This window comes from Camelina sativa, chromosome 17 (genome assembly GCF_000633955.1).
Source record: "Camelina sativa cultivar DH55 chromosome 17, Cs, whole genome shotgun sequence".
In the NCBI taxonomy this organism is placed as follows: Eukaryota; Viridiplantae; Streptophyta; class Magnoliopsida; order Brassicales; family Brassicaceae; genus Camelina; species Camelina sativa.
Window position 1 is genome coordinate 20,860,240 of NC_025701.1, and position 23,501 is coordinate 20,883,740.

At 35.5% G+C, this 23,501-nt stretch overlaps 3 protein-coding genes and 1 pseudogene across 15 annotated transcripts; 3 read left to right on the top strand and 1 right to left on the bottom strand.

Moving 5' to 3' along the window:
- On the top strand, positions 1,794–5,379 carry LOC104757764. Of its 13 annotated transcripts, none has more exons than XM_010480539.2 (10): positions 1,794–2,254; positions 2,354–2,701; positions 2,843–2,950; positions 3,326–3,682; positions 3,862–3,936; positions 4,024–4,291; positions 4,366–4,453; positions 4,538–4,612; positions 4,757–4,897; positions 5,092–5,379. In XM_010480539.2, the coding sequence occupies exons 1-6, from the start codon at positions 2,173–2,175 to the stop codon at positions 4,047–4,049; spliced, it is 996 nt and encodes a 331-aa protein (XP_010478841.1). In that variant the 5' UTR covers positions 1,794–2,172; the 3' UTR covers positions 4,050–4,291; positions 4,366–4,453; positions 4,538–4,612; positions 4,757–4,897; positions 5,092–5,379. The 13 variants fall into 13 exon arrangements, 12 of the variants coding, with proteins under 12 accessions (XP_010478841.1, XP_010478842.1, XP_019094826.1 ...); XM_010480540.2 differs by having other exon boundaries at positions 4,366–4,431; XM_019239281.1 differs by lacking the exon at positions 4,366–4,453 and having other exon boundaries at positions 3,326–3,457; positions 3,599–3,682.
- Positions 7,308–10,165, top strand: LOC104757765 (NAC domain-containing protein 17-like). Its single transcript, XM_010480547.2, has 4 exons — positions 7,308–7,494; positions 7,611–8,155; positions 8,266–8,815; positions 9,057–10,165. The coding sequence occupies exons 1-4, from the start codon at positions 7,308–7,310 to the stop codon at positions 9,410–9,412; spliced, it is 1,638 nt and encodes a 545-aa protein (XP_010478849.1). The 3' UTR covers positions 9,413–10,165.
- LOC104757766 lies at positions 13,711–15,735 on the bottom strand (annotated as a pseudogene).
- LOC104757767 (uncharacterized oxidoreductase At4g09670-like) lies at positions 17,050–19,380 on the top strand. The gene is made up of 2 exons (XM_010480549.2): positions 17,050–17,553; positions 17,633–19,380. Exons 1-2 carry the CDS (start codon positions 17,095–17,097, stop codon positions 18,227–18,229), a joined length of 1,056 nt encoding a protein of 351 aa, XP_010478851.1. The 5' UTR covers positions 17,050–17,094; the 3' UTR covers positions 18,230–19,380.

A 23,501-nucleotide genomic window follows, 5' to 3' on the forward strand; every position in this document is an offset into this window, starting at 1 on the left:
AATCGTAGTGGGATAACTATTGAAAACAACAAAAATTGTAGCTAAGGTGCATCGAACTTGGCACCTTCCGGAATATTTGAGCTTCATTGGACCAATATACTATTAGAATTTTCTCAGCAAAATACACAATGTATTGCTTTTATTTATTATTTAGACGTGAAAAAGCCATTTTAAAAGATCCGACCCGGGATCCGCGTGTTTATCCGTTTAGGATATGAACAAAATTTCGTTTTTACCCTTAATGAAGATATATTATTTGGTTATAGTTTCAATGGCATACCCTTGTAATTTTTTACAAAATGAAGGTTTAGTCCATAAACTGTGTTTCAAAATAATAGTAGGGATGTGAGATGACAACCTCAACCTATATGGTATATGTGAGATACTGAGATGTCACTACATTACGGTATATACGTCCCCACATTAGATTGTCATTGAATTATTCAAGAGAAGCCTTCTAAAACTAATGTCCAATTTCTTAACTCTTAAATTATCAATACGTACACCTCTGTTTCACAAAAGCACTTTTTGACATATTGCGGACGTTCAAGCAGAGTGGAGTCCAAAGATGACAAATATGAAATATGCAACGATTTAACGCATTAATTTAACTCCCAATTTTTCTTCAAAGCAGAACATCACTTGATGACAGTACTTGAGAATGGTCCCTGGTACAACCTCTGGATGGTAACGATGGATCGATGGTCAAGACGGTATTTACCAAACTTCTTAACTGAAATCTCTTTTTGGGTTAAAATACTCAACATTCCAGATGATTATAGATCTGAAGCTGTGGTTAGAGAAGTAGGAGGAGTTATTGGTCATATCGATGAAGTCAGATTTCACGAAGCTTCTGAAGACTCTAACGGCGAGGTGTTTGCACATGTTAAACTGAATATCAATGATCGACTAATATTTGTCAGGTATATTGAGTTCGATCCCAGCAAACCGCCTGTCATGATCAGATTCATTTTTCTCAAGCTTGGCAAGTTCTGTTTTCGTTGTGGTTCTTTGAGGCATGATCAATCGGTTTGCGAGTTTGCTGTCCCAATTCCACAGATTGATGATGAAGCAATCCGACAAGCTTTAGAACCTTTGAATGAAGATGAAAATATGCTTGAAAACAATGAATCTTCATCCATAGCTAACAGAAATAGGAGACAACAAGTCCAGCACAGACCAAGCGAATATGATGACATGTCTGTAACCCCGGATTTTCTTCCCATTACGATCAAAGAGTATGGAGCAACCTCTAAAATAGCAACAGAGGATAAAAGGAAAACCACTGCAGAGGATACTGATCTGGAAGATGAAGTATTTGATACAATCATCAAAGAAGCACCTTTAGTCACTCAATCGCAACTACAAGAGGATATTCTAGCCCATCGAGATACAGAAACCCCAAAAGCTACTGTGAACCAGGGTGTCCCAGCTGCTAATGAAGAAATAGAAGAGGCAATTATTCATACAGAACGCGGTCAAAAGAGGAAGGGAGATGATATATTGGCAGAAGATCAAGCATCAACATCTAAACCAAAATTTTCAGGAGAATTTACTTTCTAAGGGGAGGGTGGATACCCCGAAACCACCCCAGCTAGAATGAGAATACTGCATTGGAATTGTCAGGGGCTAAAGAGGAACCCTCTGACAATTCCTTATCTAAAAGATATCAGGAAGTCTTCTAAACCTGATATCTTGTTCCTCATAGAAACAAAGAACGGCTTTAAGTTTGTGAATACCCTATGTAAAGATCTTGGTTTTCCAAACAGTTTCATTCTCCCTTCAGAAAATTATACAGACATGTACATCTCACAGCCGGGTTCACCAACTTTCTGCCTAACTTATGTTTATGGCGACCCGGATCAGAAGCACAGGAACACAATGTGGGACACAATGTCATTTTGGGCAAAAGCAGGTTTGTACAGAAGTAAGCCAAGGTTAGTAATAGGAGATTTTAATGATATCAAGAGTAATGGTGAAAAAGAAGGAGGCCCTCTGCGATCTGAAAACTCGTTTAAAGCTTTCCGTCAAATGTTAAACACATCTGGTCTTCATGAATTAACGACGATGGGTGGAGTTTTTACATGGTGTGGAAATAGATGATACTCACACTCAATCCGATCAAGAATTGATAGAGCAGTAGCCTCCGCTGATTGGCAAGATTTATTTCCAATGGCCTATGTACAACTATTGGACTGGGTTGGATCTGATCATAGACCGCTACTAATCCATACAGGTGACAAGAAATGGAAAGGTTGTACATTATTTAGATATGATAACAGATGGAGGTTCAACAAGGAGATCCAAAAAGAAATTATAAAAACATGGAACTCTGACTGTTATTATCTTTCAGGTGATCAATTCCATGAGGCTCTCAAAAGATGTCGATCCTGCTTATCCAGATGGAAGACGAAGAATAACAACAACTCAGCCAAGAAAATACAAGATCTTAAGAGCAAGTTGCAAAAAGAGTATAACTCCAGTCCCCTTGATCTTAATCAAATTAACCTGTTAAAGTCTGCCTTAACACATGAATACAGGATGGAAGAGGAATATTGGAAAACAAAAAGCAGGATCCAATGGCTTCAAGCAGGAGATCGCAATACGAACTTCTTTCACACAAAAACAAAGCAAAGAAGAAATCATAACAGAATCACAGCACTTGCTGATGCACACGGTAAAATATGGACCACTGAAGAAGGTATCAGTAAAGTGATTATTGATTATTTTAATACTCTATTCAGCTCGAGTGGAAACAAAAGACACATTGATGCTATTTTGAAAAATATCAAACCTCGAGTCACTGCTGAAATGAATAGAGATCTAACCAAACCTATTACAGAAAAAGAGCTCTATCAAGCGGTTCACACTATGGCAAGAGAGAAGGCACCAGGACCAGATGGATTCAATCCAGGATTTTATCAAGATCATTGGGCTACAATTCGAACAGGTGTGTATAATTTTGCAAAGCTATTCTTTGAAGAGTGTAAACTAGATCCGCAAATGAACAAGACTCATATATGCTTGATACCAAAAATAGAACAACCTTCTCAAGTCAAAGACTATAGGCCAATCAGTCTTGCAAATGTAGCCTATAAAATTTTATCAAAAGTTTTAGCAGATAGACTTAAACCTTGGCTAACTAATATCATATCTGCAAACCAATCTGCTTTTATTCCAGAGAGATTGATCACAGATAATATTTTAATAGCCCATGAGCTAATTCACTCTCTGAATACGAAGAATCTAGTCCAACCTTATATTGCAATCAAACTGGACATCAGTAAAGCTTTTGATAAAGTTGAATGGCCTTTTGTTGAAGCAGTTATGAAGCAGATGGGCTTCTCTGAAGTATGGTGCAATTGGATCATGAAGTGCATCACCACAGTTTCATACTCGGTGCTCCTAAATGGCAAACCAACTGGACTAATATATCCTTCTCGAGGCATACGCCAAGGTGATCCCATATTGCCATATATTTATTTATTATGTACTGAAGCTTTATCTGCAATGATTCAGGAAAGCATTAGATTAAAAAGTCTCCATGGTTTCAAGGCAAGTAGGAACGGTCCAGCAATCTCACATTTACTGTTTACAGATGATTCTTTGCTCTTCTGCAAAGCCACAGACCAGGAATGCACAATAGTACTCAACATCTTACAACAGCACGAAAAAGCTTCAGGTCAGAGCGTTAATTTTCAAAAATCTGCTATTATCTTTGGTAAAGGCTTAGATTCGGGAAGAAAAGAGGAACTTAGTAGCATATTAAAAATTCAAAAAACTAAAGGTTTTGGCAGATATTTAGGATTGCCTTAATTTATTGGAAGAAATAAAGCTAATGCATTCTCTTACATGGCTCAGAGGGCAGAACAGAAAATGGACAACTGGTACACCAAGCTTCTCTCCCCTGCAGGCAAAGAGGTGCTTCTCAAATCAGTTATTACTGCGATCCCCTCTTACAGTATGTCTTGTTTTCTCCTACCTTCAAAAATCATTAACCAAATAACTCGGGCAATGAGACAGTTTTGGTGGTCAGCCACAAAGGATAAGCATAAGATTCCCTGGATTGCTTGGAGCAAAGTTACTGAATCTAAGAAGTTTGGAGGCCTAGCGATCAGAGACTTAAAGGACTTCAATATAGCTCTTTTAGCTAAACAAAGCTGGAGGATCCTCCAACATCCATCCTCACTAATGGCTCGAGTTTTCAAAGCAAAATATTTTCCAAAGTCAAACCTACTAAACTCTACATCCAAAGCGAACTCGAGCTATGCTTGGAAAAGCATCTACCAAGGTACAAAACTTATATCTCAGGGAATCAAATATATGGTAGGCAATGGTAAACAAATAAGTGTTTGGCATGACCAGTGGCTTCCAATAGACCCACCTAGAGCTGCAGAAGGACCAGGAGCTAGTATTTATCCAAATTTAAAAGTTAGTGATTTATTATCACAAGGTAGCTGGAACAATAGTTTGTTACATAGCATCATTGATCCTGAAGACATAACGCATATCAAAAAAATTCTTCCTTCTGTAACAGGAGCAAACGACACTATCACTTGGATTCATAACAAAGAGGGGCATTACACAGTGAAATCTGGGTATTACATTCAGCGTAAGTTCTCTCAAAACAATTCTTCCAATCATAATAATGCTTCTTTCTCTACTGCACCATTTGAGAAACTGTGGAATCAAAATCTGCCTCAAAAAATCAAACACTTTTGGTGGAGATGTCTACATAATGCTATACCAACTGCAGAAAAACTAAAAAAGAAGAGAATACTATCAGATGATACATGCCAGAGATGTGGTGAGGATGTAGAAACAGTCAATCATCTCCTATTCCATTGCAGAATAAGTAAGGAGATTTGGAACCTGACCACAAATCCACAAAGCACAGGTTCTTTATTCCCTTCATACTCTGTTATTCAAAATATTGAGCAGATGTTGAGCCTAAATAAAAACCATAGAAAGGATGTAAGCTTATTCCCTTTCATTGGTTGGCGTATCTGGAAAATGAGAAACGATCTCCTTTTTAAAAATAAAAAGTGGTCCATCCCAGATACTATAAATAAGGCTATGATTGATTTGCAGCAATGGAAACAAGTTTCAACTCCTAGCAATGAAGTTCTGCCAAATCTGCAAACTACAAACCATAGGAGTTATACAACATTGTTACAAGAAAGCCCCACCCAATCCATCTCTCACCAAAACAGCGAGTACTGCTGTTTAGTTGATGGATCATGGAATTCACAAAAGGATAATGCAGGAATTGGATGGATTTTATACAACAAAAGAGCTCAGATTATACTCCGAGGAATGGCATCTATTGCTCCTATGAATTCACCAATTGAAGTGGAAGCTGAAGCTTTAAGGTTAGCAGTTCACGCGACTGGGATACGACAAGGTCATGTTTTGTGGAGATGCTGAGACGCTATATAGGAAGATAGATCGATGCTTAACTGATCAACACAGGTATTACCAAGCTGATCACTCTCCTGTAGCTACCCAAGTGCAAGATATAAAGAACATTGCTCAATCTTATGAAGGCTTAACTTTTGTAAAAATTCCACGTAAACTGAATGTTATAGCTGATAATCTAGCAAAGAATGCTAGAATAACAAAATCAAAGTTTGTAATATCTTGGAACAATGTATCCTAATCTCTATCAATACAATGTTTTATTGCCGACAAAAAAAAAAAAAAACTCCCAATCATTTATAGCTACTCTTTCTTTATTCAATACTAGTATCATTTTCTCTCTTTCAGACATATTGATTGTGACACTCCTCTCCCATACGGAGAAGGCGTGTTACTTTCCTACAAACTCTAGTATTTAATGATCACATCCATCATCCCAACACATTCATAGTATTTAATGATCACATCCATCATCCGAACACATTCATAAACTTCTTATTTAAAATCCTTAAAAAAAAAAAAAAAAAAATTCATATAACATCTTTACCTGATAAAATTTGGGAATATAATTCCCAATAATAAACTTTTTCTTCACCAAAAATATAACGAATCGTACGTGGTAAAGTGGTTCATTACAAATTGACAACGCTATATGTTATACGTGTAAAACATGACACGTTAATTGGTTCGTTTCAAAGGCTTTTTCACATTATTTACATCCAAGTGTTGGAAGAAAAACGACCTAATTCGAAACAAAATATATCAAACTAAACCGGACCGATTCTCATTTCATATATATAGGTTGGAGTTGTCGGAGATCATGCATACGTTATATATATATATATATATATATATATATATATATATATATATATATATATATNATGTAAATGCTGAAAAAGTATCTTTACAAGGATGATGAAATGTTGGCTAAAAATCCTGCAAATCTTAGTCCAAAATGACCTTAGGAATTTTACAAAAGAATTTATATAATGCTGTTCTCATTACATGAACTAGAGTAGCAAAATTGTTTGTCTACATGACTACATGTGTCTTATTCATAACGAGAGTCGATGGATAAACACTCGGTGAACCGTGAACATATCAAAACTCGAACGACTATACATATTTAAGCTCTTTGAATTCAAAAAATGGTATAGCATTTCAGGATGTTAGATATCATTTGAATGTTTGTGGTTTTTGAAGTAGTTTTTCGCTTTAGTTTTGCAATAACTAATTTTGTAGCCATTCATGATTTTTTAAACGTCTTGAATTTAGTTTTTGAGTGTGTTATAAAAATTTCGAAAAAACAAAAATTAAAAAACTACCATTCAAATTTTTTTAAAAAAAATTACACCAACAACAAAAAAAAATCAAAATCTGAAAACAATTTTTAAAACTACAATATTCTTCATGCAGTCAATTCATAATTAATGGGCTGGAACAAGTGTATATTGAGCCCATTAGGCTCTCAGAAACTTCGTTAGTCCAAGTGATTCGCGAAGGCTGCTAAGTATAGCACCGAAGCTGAAACATCTTCTTTCTTCTCAGATAGCCAACCAAATCTCATTTCTCCTTCTTAACCATTTTTGTTCTCTTCTCTTCTCTGCTGGCCGATCAAACCCTAGGATTATCAGACCGTTCGATCGCCGAGGGTTGTTCTCACTGTCATGTAGGTTTGATTCTTCTTCTCTTCTGGATCTTGAGCTACGAAGAGAAGAAGAGATCTGAGGTCTTCTGCGAGAGAGAGAGAGAGAGAGAGAGAGAGAGAGAGAGAGATAAAGATTCGCTCCCTCGTTGACCCGATCGGTTCTTTTTTGCTTTCTTTAATCATCGCTTGGGGATTTTCAATTATTTTTCGAGGGATCGGTCTCTGATTCGTTACGTAGATGGCGGAATCATCTCCTGATTCGTGTTTCAAAGGAGGCAAATTTAGTGCTCCAGGTTTTAGATTTCACCCGACTGATGAAGAGCTTGTCATGTATTATCTCAAGAGGAAGATTTGTAGGAAGAGGCTTAGAGTTAACGTTATTGGTGTCTTTGATGTTTACAAATTGGATCCTGAGGAATTGCCTGGTAAACCATTTCATCTCTTTTTTCTTAAAGCTTGATTATTTGGTTCTTGTTGGCTAAAGGAATGAGATAAAAAGTTGCATCAACTGATTTCATTTTTGTGTATTTCGTTGACACAGGTCAATCAATGTTGAAGACGGGAGATAGACAGTGGTTCTATTTCACTCCAAGGAGTAGGAAGTATCCAAACGCAGCTAGGTCAAGCAGAGGCACTGAGACTGGGTATTGGAAAGCAACGGGGAAGGATCGAGTCATTGAGTATAATTCAAGATCTGTAGGACTCAAGAAGACTCTTGTTTTCTATAGAGGCCGGGCACCTAATGGTGAGCGGACTGATTGGGTGATGCACGAGTACACAATGGATGAAGACGAACTAGGGAGATGTAAGTACCCCCAGGATTACTATGCTCTTTATAAGCTGTTCAAGAAGAGTGGCGCTGGTCCTAAGAATGGTGAACAGTATGGTGCTCCTTTCCAAGAAGAGGAATGGGTTGATGATGATAATGAAGATGACAACACTGTTGCTGTACCAGATCAACCTGTGGTTCGTTATGAGGATGAGAGGAGACTTTTCAATCCTGTCAGTCTTCAGTTGGAGGATATCGATGTGCTTCTCAATGGTATCCCAGATGCACCTGGTGTTCCTCCAAGATGTATTCCTCCGGTCAGTTTCTTTCTCTCTTTGAATGAGAAAGATGATTTTAGTACCAAGGTCTTGTTTTACATGTTCATTTCGTTGCGGTTTGCTCACTAAATGGATAATTGTTATTGCAGGTGCACAGTGAAGAAGAGCTGCAGAGCACGTTGGTGAATAATTCTGGTAGAGATTTCTTACCAAACAGCCAGCCATACAACAGGCCCTCAAGTTTTGACTCTTTAGAGACCACTGAAGCTACGTCAGTACCTCTGGTGTTTGAGAAGGAGGATTTCATTGAAATGGATGATCTTCTGATACCTGAACTTGGAGCTTCTTCAACTGAGAAAGCCGCACAGGTCTCCAACCATGGTGAATTCGGAGACTTTAATGATTTTGACCAATTGTTCCATGATGTTTCCATGTCTTTGGATATGGAACTTATTGATCAGGGAACCTCTACAAATCTGACTTCTGTGAGTAGTTTTGCTAACAACACAACGGACCAAAGACAGCAATTCCTTTATCAACAGCTCCAGAACCAGACTCCTGAGAACCAGTTGAACAACATCATGGATCCTAGTACAACTCTCAATCAATTCACTGACGATATATGGTTCCAAGATGATCAGACTGTTCTCTTTGATGAACAACAAGCTTTTTCTGGATCAGTTGCTCCACCCTCATCAGGTACTTAGACTCATACTTGTCTCGGGGCACTCACCTTTGTTGTCTACGAACTTAACTTATTTCCACTAACCACGAATATATTTTCTGCATTTTTCTTTGACATAAATCAAGACATGTATATATTATACTCTGGCTGTTGTTATTCCTTGATTATCAAACCCTCTTGTTGATATCTTAAAACGCAATAACTTAAGACTATGCCTTTCCACTGATACATTGTGAATACTCCTCCTTTACTTAGGTGTGATACCTGATTCCACCAATCCTACTATGAGTGTGAATGCCCAAGACCAGGAACGCCAAAATGGTGGTGGAACAACAAGCCAGTTCTCATCGGCTCTGTGGGCATTAATGGACTCAATACCTTCAACGCCAGCCTCTGCGTGCGAGGGTCCTCTTAACCGAACCTTTGTACGTATGTCTAGCTTCAGCCGTATCAGGTTCAAGGCTAATGGAACGCCAGTGACTAATACCATAGCAAAGAAGGGTATCAGAAACAGAGGTTTTCTTCTCTTATCAATCGTGGGTGCCTTGTGTGCCATATTCTGGGTTTTCATGGCCACCGTTCGAGTCTCAGGTAGAAGCGTCATCTCTTGAAAGACTCATGGTGGTTTTCTTGAACTCTTAATTACACAGGCAAGCTAGAAGAAGAAATCATGGGATTATTAACCTATTTTAATATATGAAGCTTTGAATTATGTACAGAGTTTGAAAAGAGTAAAGAACCGATAATTCTTGATAAAGGAGTTTCTTTTCTTCTCGATTGTCGTTGCTTTTTTTCCTGCATATCTTCTTATCTTCTGGGTTTCAATATTGACAAAGCCTCGCAAGAGAAGTTTACAGAATCAACAGAGACCGTCTTGTTTTGGTTTTATCAAAGGATGCTCTGGAAGAGGTACTGTGAATCGTGAAGCAAACTCTTGTATTCATCCTGTTGAAGTCTGCTGTGGTTTGAAGAGCTTCAGGCTGAGCTCTGGTGATCTTTATCTTGACGACGGTGATTGTGATCCCGATTGGTGGAACTGTTACTGAGGAAAGAGAGTAGGATACGAAGGAATCTGCAAGCTTGAGAAACCAGAGAGCAGATACCGACAAGACAACCAACCGAAGTTTCCTCTGTCCTACTCATTGCAGCTCCCCAAGAGAAGGCTTAAAGCGTATTTCCTCCCGTCTCCTACCTCTTTTTGTTATTGATCGCTGAGGCGGTTTGCCTTACAATAGTCGCCGCCACTCTTGAATGAAGTTTCTAGTTGCGGAGTCGGCTACATTTAAAAAATCTCATGTGGAAATTTTATAGGATCAGATAATGTTTTAAGTGATTTAAGAAAATGGAAGTATAATGTTTCTCTTCTCGCCAATTCTTTTAAAAATGTTACGCGCAATTATTTAAATATATTTTTAATGTTATAAGTTGGAAAAATGAGAAACAAAATCTTTCTTTATCGATTTTTTACATACAATTGAAATTTATTATAGACTAGCAATTGATCCGTGCTACACGCGGTAGTTAGATTAAATTGTATTTTGGGTTTTGTTGCTTTTTTGGTTACGTAAATTCATCTTTACGTTTGTTTTTATATTTGATTTTGGTTGCTTATGTTGTTTTGTTGAATATTTTTTATAGCAATAGGTTTTGCATTAACTATAATTTAGTTTACTGTTTTTTTTAGTAGAAGAATAGGATTATTTGTATAACAATTAGCTCAATATGAAAAAAACAGTTAATATTTTTAACAGCACTAAAGTCCAATAAAAATCGAATGAGTTGGTATTTTGTCAAAATATGAAAATTGTTAATTTTTGTTAAAACTAAATAAGATTTTAATGTTGGTATATGTATAATTGACTAATTACAGTTAGTATTGTGTATAAACTGATTAAGTTTAAATATGTGTAAGAATTTTTTATTTTTTTTTGACCGTATATATGCATGTTGCTTTCTTGTTCTGCGAGGATCTTTTCAGCAAAAGACCTTCATAGTTTACACGCTGAACTTTTATCCCTTTTAAAAAATAGTATTTCACTAACATAATGTTAAAAAAAAACTAAATTGCTATATGTATAGAATAAACCTTAAACTCATTAGTATTTAGTACTTTGTGTCCCTACGTTCAAACTCGATTTTCTTTGTAATCTTATTCTCCATGTCATGAGTTTTTATTTCGCGGACGTTAACTACCTGAGGAATGATATCTACAAAATCACATTGATTTAGGAACATAAAAACTGAATTCTAACAAAAAATTATACCATTGAAATTATCATTACGAATATAAAATATTCTCAGTCAAAGCCGCATCATTTAGAACATCTTGAAAATCCACCAAATCCAAATACATGTTATTAGACAGTGACGCACATGGAATGATAAATTTCAAAACTATTAATATAAGCTTACTGAAGTATCGGATAAAATCATTTTCATAGTTTCTCCAGAGTAAGTGATGTGTTGCTTCCAAGTAAGAATGTTTTGATCTTTAATTCTCCAGCTATGAATGTTTTGAACGGTTTGATGGATTTTAAATCGGTTATTCGAGGAAGCGTAACCATCCCTTATATATTAAAAGAGAAGTATTCTCACACAAAATGCTGATGTGTCGCATTTACAGAGCTCCAGACACTATTTCCTTTATTTGTTATTAGTTTTTAATAATATTTACATCAGTTTTCCAAAAATATAACTAACACCTAAATTTAAATTCTTATATTTTATTTTTAACTTAATTATACAATATCCTTTAATTGCATTTTCATAAAATCTTTAAAATGAATTTTAAGAACTCTTTGTTCATATGATATGATAATATAATATTGATATTATAATAATTATCATGGGTTAAATTTTAGTTATTATACAAAAATTTTATATTATTTTTAATATACTACACAATCGAATTTTAAATATCAATTTCCGATAAATATTATAGATTTTGTATATAAAAACTACAGTAAAAACATTTAATAATTATTTTATACCGCACATAGTGCGGGTTGTTACCTAGTTTTCGATTGAAGTCGCAAACAAAGTGAAGAAAGTATGAAGGTATTAGCAAATACGTGATTAAGCAAGTAATTAAATCTTTACCATATATATTTTTGGATTTGAATCAGTTAAGAATAAAATTTATTAGATTTCTGCAAAGATTTCGGATTTATAATTAGTATGGTAAGTTTTTTTTTGGGGTAAACCCACGTTTTTAAACAGGTAAACCCAATAATGTCACATTTAACCTTCTCGCTGTTGATTTCTGCACATTGTCGTCGGGAGTACTTTTGTCCGAAGGAGAAGTTATACTTCTCTTTTACTAATATAGAGATATAATCTGAAGAATTTATTTTTGGAAGGAATTTATTTGGATACATTCTCAAGTAATATGAAAATTTTTTAATTTAGAAATAAATTGTATAACAGTAAATATTCTCAAATATACTTGAGAATATATACAAAATCTTTTCTTATTATTAATATATAAAGTTTTCAACACTAATAAGTAGAACTTATGAAATTTACATGTTAACATTAGACCTAAGCCTTTAACCATAAACTAAATTAAATATCGATCAAATTGTAATTCAAATAGACATAAATTTTAAAATCCAGCAATAATAGTAGGGATGATAAAGTACATTATTCTCTGCAATTAAAGGTTCATAATTACAACAACCGATTGAACATACTAATAAAAAGGAAATGTAAGATTACAAAATAAAATTAAAGGTAGCATATTTGGCCAGTACAACTACTAAGTTGAATCAATCTCTTCTTCTTCTGTTCCCTCATAATCCTCATCATCTGATGTCTCATAAAAACAAACTCTGAAAAAAAGGAAAAATAATGTATAAATTAAATCACATATGAAATTGATATTAAAATTATTCAATCAACATACTATGAACTTACAGTGCGGGATCTCTAGTAAATTCTTCGACTTCGTCACCAAGAAAAATATATGAACATCTCATTTGAGACATTAGACAATGAGTAAACAATGAAAAGTAAGATTAGATATTATATTTTAACATTTTTATCTGTTTTTTATAATAAACTTAGAATAACAGGATAATACCTTCAAACAAAGAGCTTCTCCAAAACATTAGCATACACATTATTGGTTCACTTTTATAGGTAGGGTTCGCAACTATTCTATCCCATTTATAAATAAATTCCAAACATGTTTCACCTACTGCAATATAATCAATCTCCTTGCCACTTAACAGGAAAAAAATGAGAAAATAAATACATATATTTATGATCCAGTAATGTTTTTAAAAATTGTGAAATAAAAGACTAATTATAAATAATTTTTAAGATAAGTAAAATTACTTACTCGATGTCAATAACAGTAAAAGGAATAACATTTTTCTGACCATTGTATCCACCTTCATAATCAAGAAAACTAATAAAACGACCTTCTCCTACTCGTATCACCATTCCACAAAAATCTACAAAAAAAATAAAAAAAAGGAAGAAGATAAATCAGAAGCATACGGTGAACATTAAACAATTAAACAACAAACTCTTAAAATTTTAAAAATTGTAAAGCATTATAGGGTTTATTAATTTACCAACACAACAGTTTCTCTCATCTGGTGTAGCATTTTGAAACTTTGTTACATCTGTTAAATAAAAAAATTTGTCTTGAAGACCTGGGAGGTCTTGGTCTGGGCTATTTTAACCTTTTCTTTCTTCACAAGTTCATAGACGATTTAGCGACTGATGAGAAATTTTACTTTCTAATAAAGTCATCATATTTCTAACAACATTTTTTTTAATCTATTATTCAAAAAATAGACCGTAAAAATCTTTTGGAAATCAACTATCCCTAGTAGGGATTTGGGTAATGAGCACCCAATGGTTGACAAAAAAAAAGAACAGAAATCAATAAAAAAAATATAAAAAAACGAGTCGAGTTGGAACTTGGAAGATGATTACAACGATGTTTTTACTTCGTGGGACACACAAATCATTTGACTTATCCTGTTTCAGACAATTGCATTGTTACTTCATAACGCTTTGCCCATCATAAAAAATAAGAAAAAATACATGAAAAAACATGCGTATTCAAAAATCAACAAAGATGAGACAACTCTCACCAAAGACAACCACGCACGTTCGTTTGTTCAACACACACACATATCACACTCTCTCTCTCTCTCTTTCTAAACTTTGATATTATATGTTAAGTAGATGTATTTCACTGATCCAGAGAGAGAGAGAGAGTGACAGGCTAAAGGGAGTTCAGTAGAAGTGGCCATAAGTAACTAACCTGCGGTTTATGGAAGCCAAATTTGTTTCTTACTTGTTCTCTTTTGCATCCATCTTAACCGTGTGCTCTTTCTCTTCTTCCTTTATTTCTTCCTCGTCATAGAACTGTTCATCATCACTACCCATGTCATGGTCGAAGTATTCTTCATAGAACTGGTCGTCTGTGTCATCTCGTGACCGTTCTCCAGCCTGTCTACTGACTTTTGTCGCATTATACTGTCTACAATTGTAGTTCCCTATCAACATTTTACACATTTGTCAACTTTAATCAAAGGTTATATATAGAACATAGTATTAACTTATTAACGTATGTCTCCAGTTAATCGTGTCTTCATGTTTGTTCAGTTAAGATCATATTAATAGCTAAATCATGTTTACATGGAGATTTCAAGAGCAGCAACTACACATGATCAAGCTGCTACTACAGGGATGAAATTGTTTAACAACTTGATATTGCCAGGCACTGCTACTATACTCGGTTTGGTAATCCTTTTGAGTATTTTGAAAATTCAAACGTGATAGGATTACCAGACCGAGTATAAAATGTCCTAAAAGAATTGAATGGGATTTAAGTTTTGAGAATTTGGACTGCAAACGTGACACTGTAAGAGTGGTTTCCACACAGTCACTGAACAGTCAGAGACGAGACCTTGTACATTATGAAATACAGCTTATCTAATAGAATGCAATACAGTTCAAACGATGGACATATGATAAATCAATTAAGTAAATGGAAGTTGAGAGAAGACATGCCTTTTCTCCCACTCTTTCTTGTTGTTCTTTGACCCTCTCCTGGAGTTTCTTTAGCCTCATATTAACTCTAAGTCTCTTACCCTGTAGCAAATTAGACCTCAAAGTTGATTACTCCAAGAGAAAATTTTACAGAACAACAAAAATGAAGAGGTAAGAAACTGATGTCATGCCTTGACAAAGCTAACTCCAAGATCTTCCCTTGAATATCCTCTATCCAAGTCATGACATACTGGTTGTAGTCTTTCACTATTCTCATTATTATGTCCGAGGTTGATATTCCTTCAGTTCTCATAGTTTCCTTAAACCTCCCAACTTTCTTAACCTGCAACAGATGCTCAGTTAAACTTAAAACAGAAATATGAAAGTGCCAAAAGCAGGAGTATGATTATTCTCCAGACTCACAAATTCATAAACATCCTTTCCAGCTCTACTGGAATCAGCATACCTGTGTATGATAATTATAAAAAGAACGTTACTGTCGTTCTAGAATCATCTGTATAGAAAGAGCAGATAATAATCAAAATTGGGATTAGCAAAAAAGACATATGTTCTTACGAAAGTGCATCGTGGGCTACATAGTCAATATGGTGCTTGTCAAGAAACTCCTGGTTGACCACCCATGGTGCATCTGGGATGACTTCATCCACCCACCTGATTGATAAAACAAACGGGATCCTCAAAATCCATTATACTACCACTTCCATGGCTTCTTACTATTAAACACAAACATAGGAGAAGACAATAATTACTTGCAACGCCGAAGTGATTCATATCGCTCTTCAGCAGTCATTACAGTCCTTCCCTTGTACTTATGGGTAGTTTCATCGTTGCAACATCCAACAAGAAGGTAAGTGTTTGGAAACCTACTCAAGTAAATCCCAAAACCATTATTCGTATACATCTCTCAATTCTCAATTAACCTCAAAAAAACAAAATTGAAGCACGAGTCCAGAAACATCAGCTACCGCAAAATTTCCAATCATAAACTAAAATCATAGGCCACAAGGACTTGCACATAACATATTTATGCAGTAATATCAATCAACACAGACCAATTTATCTCCGAGACTATCTACTAACAAAGATTCCTCTAACTACACGACTTACGATGAACCCAGACTCAATAGATCGCATACAAATGACACTGAGACGGCGAATAAAAAAAAAAGACAAAATCAGGGATGCGAATTTAGAAATCAAAGAGACGAAGACAAATATATGAAGCATGACATTGGAAAGGAATACATTATATAGATACACGAATTAAAGATAGCGTTGTGGGTCTTCAATTGAAAGAGCGAGCATTGAAGGGAATGAATTACAGTAAGAGAAAGACATTACCATGGAGATCAAAGAGAGCGAAGACAGCGAAAGGTTGTGGAGGATGGAGAATTGATTTCATAAAACAGGATGAAAGAATGAGAAGGGCACAGACGGTTCAGATCCTCAGCACCGTCGTCTGTGGAGTATCGTCGCGAGTAGTCGCCGGCCAAAAAAACTGGGCTTACTCGATAATGTGTCAAAATTGAGATAACGGATTGGGCTTCAACACAAATGTTTTAGTCCGCAAAATATGGATTTGAAATGGGCTTACGAAATAAAAAGGTATGCTGATGTGGCAGCACCGGAAGGGTGAGGAAACTATACTTTATATATATAGATATTCATATTTGATGGATTTTTACACAAATAAGCAAAATTATTCAGAAATGAATTTTTATTAATTTATTAATAAATATTGATTCGTATTCCTTTCGTTTATTTTTATTTGTCGTTCTGAACTTAATTTTTTGTTTTATATTATTTATCGTTTTGTATTTACGATGCAACTTTATGAATCAAATTTTCAATTTTACCCCTAACTTTCAGCTTATTAATTACTATATCAAATTAAATAATATATTAATGAGGGATAAAACAGATAATTTAATTATTTTCTTAATACGTGTGAAATTGTTTAGAACGACAAGTAATATAAAACGACAACGTTTAATATGTTCTACTAATTGACAGGTTTACCGTTTACCTTGTAAATCGAAGAAACAATGTAACAATAGTTTAATCAAGAGGAGTGAAAGTAACAATAATTTATATGATAGATTAGAGGTAAAAAAGTATACACTTTTGTATTCACAAAACTTATTAACTATATAACAAAAATAATTTACCAATTAAAAATAGAAATTAGCCGACAAAAACAAATTAAGTGACCAGAGTCTTCTTTCACTCGTCTTGCCGGAAAAAAAAAATTGATGTAATAATGTCCGGCGACAACCCAATTCGAATCGGACTCTTAAGCTGCACCAAAATCGTCCGTAAACTCTCTCGAGCCATCAACCTCTCTCCAAACGCTACTATCTCCGCCTTAGCCACCTACACCAGCTCCATCGAAGAAGCTAAATCGTTTGCTGAATCTAACAACTTTCCTCCGAACACGAAGATCCACGGCTCCTACGAGTCGCTTCTAGAAGATCCTGATGTAGACGCCGTCTATTTACCTATTCCGGCTAGTCTCCACGTGGAGTGGGCTGTACGCGCCGCGAGGCAGGGTAAGCATATACTTCTTGATAAGCCTGTTGCTTTGAACGTCTCTGAGTTTGATCAGATTTTGGAAGCTTGTGAGGTTAATGGTGTTCAGTTTATGGATGGGACTCAGTGGATGCATAATCCTAGAACTGCTAAGTTCATGGACTTTATAAAGGATTTTGAGATTAAAACTGTAAGTCTTAAATTAGTAACTTTAAATCTTAGTTTCTTGAAATTAAGTACACAACGATGGTGTTCATATACATATGCAGGTGCATAGTTGTTTCTCATTTGCAGCAAACGGAAACTTCTTAAGAAATGATAATCGTGTGAAGCCTGGTCTTGATGGGCTTGGAGCTCTTGGTGATGCTGGATGGTACACAATCCAAGCAGCTCTTGTTGCCAACAACTTCAAACTTCCAAAAACCGTCACTGCCTTGCCCGGTCCTGTCTTAAACGATGCGGGAATCGTTCTTTCTTGTGGTGCATTGTTCGATTGGGAAGAAGAAGGGATTACCGCGACGATCTACTGTTCCTTCTTGGCAAATCTAACGATGGAGATAACCGCGATCGGTGCGAAAGGTACGGTCAGTGTTCACGACTTTGTTATCCCGTATCGGGAAACTGAGGCTGCGTTTACTACAAGCAGTGGAGGTTGTTGTCTTAGTGAACACAAAGTCATGACCGAGCTTCCACAAGAGGCGTGTATGGTGATAGAGTTTGCTCGGTTGGTTGGAGAAGTCAAAAACAGAGGAGCTAAACCGGATGGGTTTTGGCTGAGCTTTAGCCGGAAGACGCAGCTGCTTGTTGATGCCGTGAAAGAGTCGATTGATAATAACCTTGAACCGGTTATTCTCTCCGGACGGTAAAGAAAGAGCTCAGATACTCAAAGAACAAGATGCGTTTGAGAAGATTTTCCTGCATTATAGTGGACCGTAAGGAAATTTGCTTCAGGTATAATAACTAAAAGGATCTCTGAGGTGATTCTCGATATGCAGAGTGCAACAGATGATGGTTGATGGGCGACAAATATTCACAACCCCTACAAGAAAGACAAAGGGAGATGCGGAAAACATTTCCTAGCAATTCTGAAAACGATCTTGTGGGGTTGGAGGAGAATGTTAAGATATTAATTTGGTGGAGGAAGGTAGCAATCAAATAATTTCTATAACTGGGATGGGTGGTATTGGTAAAACTATTCTGGCTCAACAAGTTTGTTTAATCATGAGATGGTAAAAATTCATTTTAATGGAGCTGCGTGGGTGTGTATAGCAAAAGAGTGTTTACAACGAAATATGTGTGGCAGACGATTTTTTGCAGAAGCTTAGTCCAAAACATGATGAGCATAGAGACGCATATATGACTGCACAAGACAAACTATCTCAACTGTTGTAAACCAGTAATTGTTTGATTCTACTTGATGATATGTGGAACGAAGAAGACTGGGAAGACGGTGAGGATAATAAAAAATATATCAGTCCAGAATTAGGCTGAAAAAGAAAAGAAAGAGTGAGAGAGAAGATGAAGAAAACAGAAACTCAAGAGGTTATCTTGCATAAACAGAATTCAAAGCTTCAACAAAGATGGATTGAGATGAAGGCTGATGCCAAGAACAAACTGTGAAGTGCCAAACCAAGAGGAAGAAATCTGTGCCTGAAGCAGAACAAGGAAGAAGGCACCAATGCAAGCTTGGTTGCAGCATCCAAGATGAAATGTAGGCAATGAAGCCTTGCATCAAAGAGGAAGCAAATGAAGGTGGCAGCAATGGTGTTGACAAGCTCCAATCCTTTGAACCTGAAAACGACAAGGAGAAACTGAGGGTTCAAGGAACGACTACGGTTAAGAGAAAGCCGAGGTGATGCATGGTTCAAGTCAAAAGAGTCCTAAGCTAAAGCAAAGGAGGTGATAGTTCCGAGAATCGCAAAAGAGAAAGCTATGATAAGTACATAATGCATAACCTGAATGTTAATGATTTATATATACCTTGTGATAATTAAGGTTGAAGAAGCAATTGCAGATATGAGTTAGAGATGACATATATATATATAGTGATCGAGAAGAATTTTATTAATTTATCAAATAATAAACAAACAAGAAGAGAAGTAACTTACCAACTTTACAAACATGGATTTGCGTTGGAGCAGAACGCACAATACAGCTCCAAAAGAATCAGTGGCTCCTAGCTAGGTATCAGTGATGAAGCAAACCCAAAATCTATCCCGCAAAGATCCCAAGCACCTTCTTTGTTGGTGCAAACTTCCATTGGATCCACCGGAAGATAGTCCCCGGAAGAAAACCCTGACGGATGGAGCGCAGAAACACCAATATCCCCCATCGGCATGGAGTTTTCTCTTGTTGATATACTTAACTTTTTTTGTTTGATCCCAAGTAAGTGTGATTCAAGGTTAATGAGAGGGTTCCTCAACTCGTCACCCGACAAACCCTTGAGATTCGGGAAGTCGTAGAGATCGGAGGCGTTATTCTTCCTCTTGTAATCATTTAACCCACTGAACTTTCCAACGATCTCTGGTATGCCTCGTGGGTTATCTTGAGGCTCAGGGTAGACATAAAGATCGTTGTCAGGGCCGTAACATATGAAACCGACAGAGTTGCCGCAAAGAACAGAGAGCTCTGTTGCTTTCTTCTTAAAAGTAGGAAATATCTGTTTAAAAAAGTTCTTCTTCGCCCTCTTCAGATCATCATCATCATCACCGGGCTTGTTTGGATTATCATCACGAGGAGCAATCTTAAAAGATAGAGAAGACGAACCTGACTCTGATTGGTTTTGCAGGTCGGGAGGTTTTACACGAGAGTTATCAGTGGCCGGAAAATAATCGCCGCAAGACAAACCTAACGTGAGAGGAGAAGAATCCGAAACCTTGGAAGCAGCAGCAGTAGATCCCAAGCTGGAAACAGTTTCGTGAATGCCACGGGAAACAAAACCCGACTCTCCAAACCCTAATCGATCATCCGAAGAAGGCGCCACCTTGCGGTTTGAGATGATGGTGGCGGCGTTGTCTGAAACCCTAAGATGATCATTGGGCTTCTTCAAGATTCCTCTTCTTGTTAATATACTCATCTTTTTCTGCTTGATCCCAACTGAGTTGGAGTTCAGCTTAGCGAGATGTCTAAGCAATTCTTCATTCGACAAACCTTTGAGATATGGTAAGTCGAAGAGATCGGAGGCGTGACTCATTCTCATGTGATCGCTCAACGCGTTGAACTTTCCAACGATTTCCGGTAAGGCTTGTGGGTTATCTTGAGGCTCAGGCCAAACATGGACATCGTTGTCGGGACCGTAACAGATGAAGCCAACAGAGTTCCCGCAAAGAACAGAGAGCTCTGTTGCTTTCTTCTTAAAAGCAGGAAATATTTGTTTGAAATAGTTCGAGGACTTGTTTGGTTTCTTCCCGCAAGGAGCCATCCTGAAAGAGAGAGAGAGAGAGAGAGAGAGAGAGAGAGAGAGAGAACTCGTAAGAGAGATTTAAGATGATCAACTACAGGGTTTGAAAAGTTTCGATCCTAATGTGTGAATGATGGGAAACGAAAGGTTCTGTAGTATATATAGAGAGAGACTTAACTCAATCCCATTAGATTTTCCTTATTTTTACACATTAAGGTTTTTACTATGTTTCCTTTTTCATTAGCTAAAGAATATATATAATTTCCTATTTCCACACGAATATGGACAGTATTACCTTTTACTTTTAAAGCTTGAACGCTTTTCTTTCTTTGCTATAATTCTAAAGACATTATTGTATAGTTTTTCTATAATCTCCAAAATTATTGGAAAATTGGAAATCCTAAAGATATTAGAAAATTAGAAAAACTTAGCTAATTTTTTCCCTTTTTTTTTTTGGGTCACCAGTTTAGCTACTTGTATATTTCTAAACTAGATTAGAACCTGCGGTACACCGCGAGGCAAAATTATTTATAACTCAAATATTTAAATTATAAGTTGTATTTGTTGGTTAAATATGTTATAATTATATTATAATTTTTAAATAAACCATATAATACTGCAATATAATTTATTTTTTAAATAAACTATTTATTTAATCAATTTAATTAGATATGTCTATTCTCTGATAATGACAGTATTAACAAAATAATGAAATGATATTTTACCTGTGTAACACCGAATTAATGATATTTTTTAATTTATATAAATATCGATAAAATCAGTCTCACTATATTACCCCGTCCCGAGATATTTTAACTCATACTATATCATCTTAATTTTTAATATTTATTGTGTAGCTACGGTATAACATTTATCATATTTAACTTTTTAAAAGTTTTAAATATTTTCATATTTAACCTTTTAAAAATCTTTAAAACAAAGAACCGGAATAAACCAAATAAAAGTTTTTAAAGTTTGAATGCCTGATAAATCAAGGTTTCTACTCATTTGTATTCAGAATCATTTTGGTCTCTTTTATAGTATGACTCTAAACCATTGCCCAATTTATATATTGAGTAATATATGTCCGTTTTTAAAATTTTGTATTACATCATATGAAGGAAAAAAATCACAATTTTTATTAACTAAATGTATTATAGAATAATTCAGGATAATTTAAATATAAATTCAAATAAAAATGAAAGGGAATCATATTTATGTTTGAATGAGGTAGAAAAATTTCTTTATTTTTTAAATCTTACCTATAATTAATTTTGAAGTTTTGGTAACTAATATTAAAATCAATGCATTAATAAAAACTTTTCAAAAAGTATTTTTGAGCAAAAACTGCTGCAAAAATACTAGTATAGATTTTGTGATGATGATTACTCACCGGTTAATGAGATGAAGGACACCGAATTGGTTTGCTCGAATTATTTACACTTTTGAACCAAATAAATAATAATATTTACGTATTGCCCCAAAATTGAAAAAATAAACAGAGCAGACCATATCTGATCACAGTCGTAACTATTTCTTGCCGTATTTAGGGAAGATCAATTTTCATTTTACAGCAAGGAATATTGAAATTTGGGTGACAAAAGAAAATATTAAAAATGGGGATGGAGAAGCTGTAGTGTGGGTGAATCTGATGAGTGTGTAGGTTCCTGAATGGTCGAGTTTAGATGTCAGCTACTACCCGCCAAGTAACTTCGTCGACGAAGATAAAAGTCTCATGAGCCTTGTAATATGTTGTTATAACGAGGAGGGAAAAGCTTGTATTTATATCGCCAAGGGAGATAAGTTCCGTGAAATTGAAATAAAAGATTTGGTTGGTCAGTATCGTCCTCGTCACTGTACCTACCTATTTTCCAAGTTTGGTGCAAGTTCCTACGTTCACGATAAGCGGTAGGGGTATAACCCAACAGCAGAAGGTTGAAGCTCCCGAGGGGAGTACAAGTGAGCGTTAGAGTTGGAGGCAGTGCCGGCCCACAAGAGAAGCCACCCAAGCGGTGACTTCTAGTCCGACAATTTTTTTTTTTTCTTAAGTTTTATTTAATAATAGTTTGTCCAAAATATATATATATATATATATATATATAGAAAAGGCCCAATTTAGTAGGAAACAAAATAAATTTTGTCTCCATAATTAGATTTTAGTTTGGGTCAACATTTTTTACTTTTAGTGTAAATCGAACTAAAAAAATGCATATAATTTTTTATATATAATGTAAAAGATAAATTTTGTTTACTCTAAGGCCTCTAAACCGAGTTGTGCGTAGGGCATCCAATAATACCGAACTAGCAATGGTTGGAGAAGACGAGTGGGATGTTGGTTTCTTCGAAGATGTGAAAAAAAAAAATTGTAGATTTTAATAATTTTGGCGTCATTTTTGTCAAATTTTACTACTGCAGCGTTAACACATACGTATAAAATCTACAATTACTACTTTATAAAATTTCAGCGCACTAGTGTTAATCGAATCCCCATGAGCTGCTTCGACTATAGTTGTAGCCGAAGCAGCTTATTGGCATTCGACTGAGACTAATGCGGATTTTATACAGATTATAGCTTTTTTATTTAGTTTATTTTATTAACTTATTTTATCTTTATAACTTTATACAAAGTTTCATTACTTTATATATATAACTATAGATTATAGTTGTTGACGATGACTACATTGAAGCCCACTACAAAAAAAAATGACTACATTGAAGCCGTTGAGGGGATTTACACT

Bases quoted from the DNA above. Each gene is read 5' to 3' on its own strand.
- LOC104757764 (XM_010480536.2), top strand. From the start codon at position 2,173: ATGGCCTATGTACAACTATTGGACTGGGTTGGATCTGATCATAGACCG. The intron at 2,951-3,325 runs GTGTGTATAATT...TTGTTGAAGCAG, and splicing joins TTGGGCTACAATTCGAACAG to TTATGAAGCAGATGGGCTTC. The intron at 3,937-4,023 runs GTTATTACTGCG...GCAATGAGACAG, and splicing joins AAGAGGTGCTTCTCAAATCA to TTTTGGTGGTCAGCCACAAA.
- LOC104757765 (XM_010480547.2), top strand. From the start codon at position 7,308: ATGGCGGAATCATCTCCTGATTCGTGTTTCAAAGGAGGCAAATTTAGT. The intron at 8,156-8,265 runs GTCAGTTTCTTT...TTGTTATTGCAG, and splicing joins CTCCAAGATGTATTCCTCCG to GTGCACAGTGAAGAAGAGCT. The intron at 8,816-9,056 runs GTACTTAGACTC...TCCTTTACTTAG, and splicing joins AGTTGCTCCACCCTCATCAG to GTGTGATACCTGATTCCACC.
- LOC104757767 (XM_010480549.2), top strand. From the start codon at position 17,095: ATGTCCGGCGACAACCCAATTCGAATCGGACTCTTAAGCTGCACCAAA. The intron at 17,554-17,632 runs GTAAGTCTTAAA...ATACATATGCAG, and splicing joins AGGATTTTGAGATTAAAACT to GTGCATAGTTGTTTCTCATT.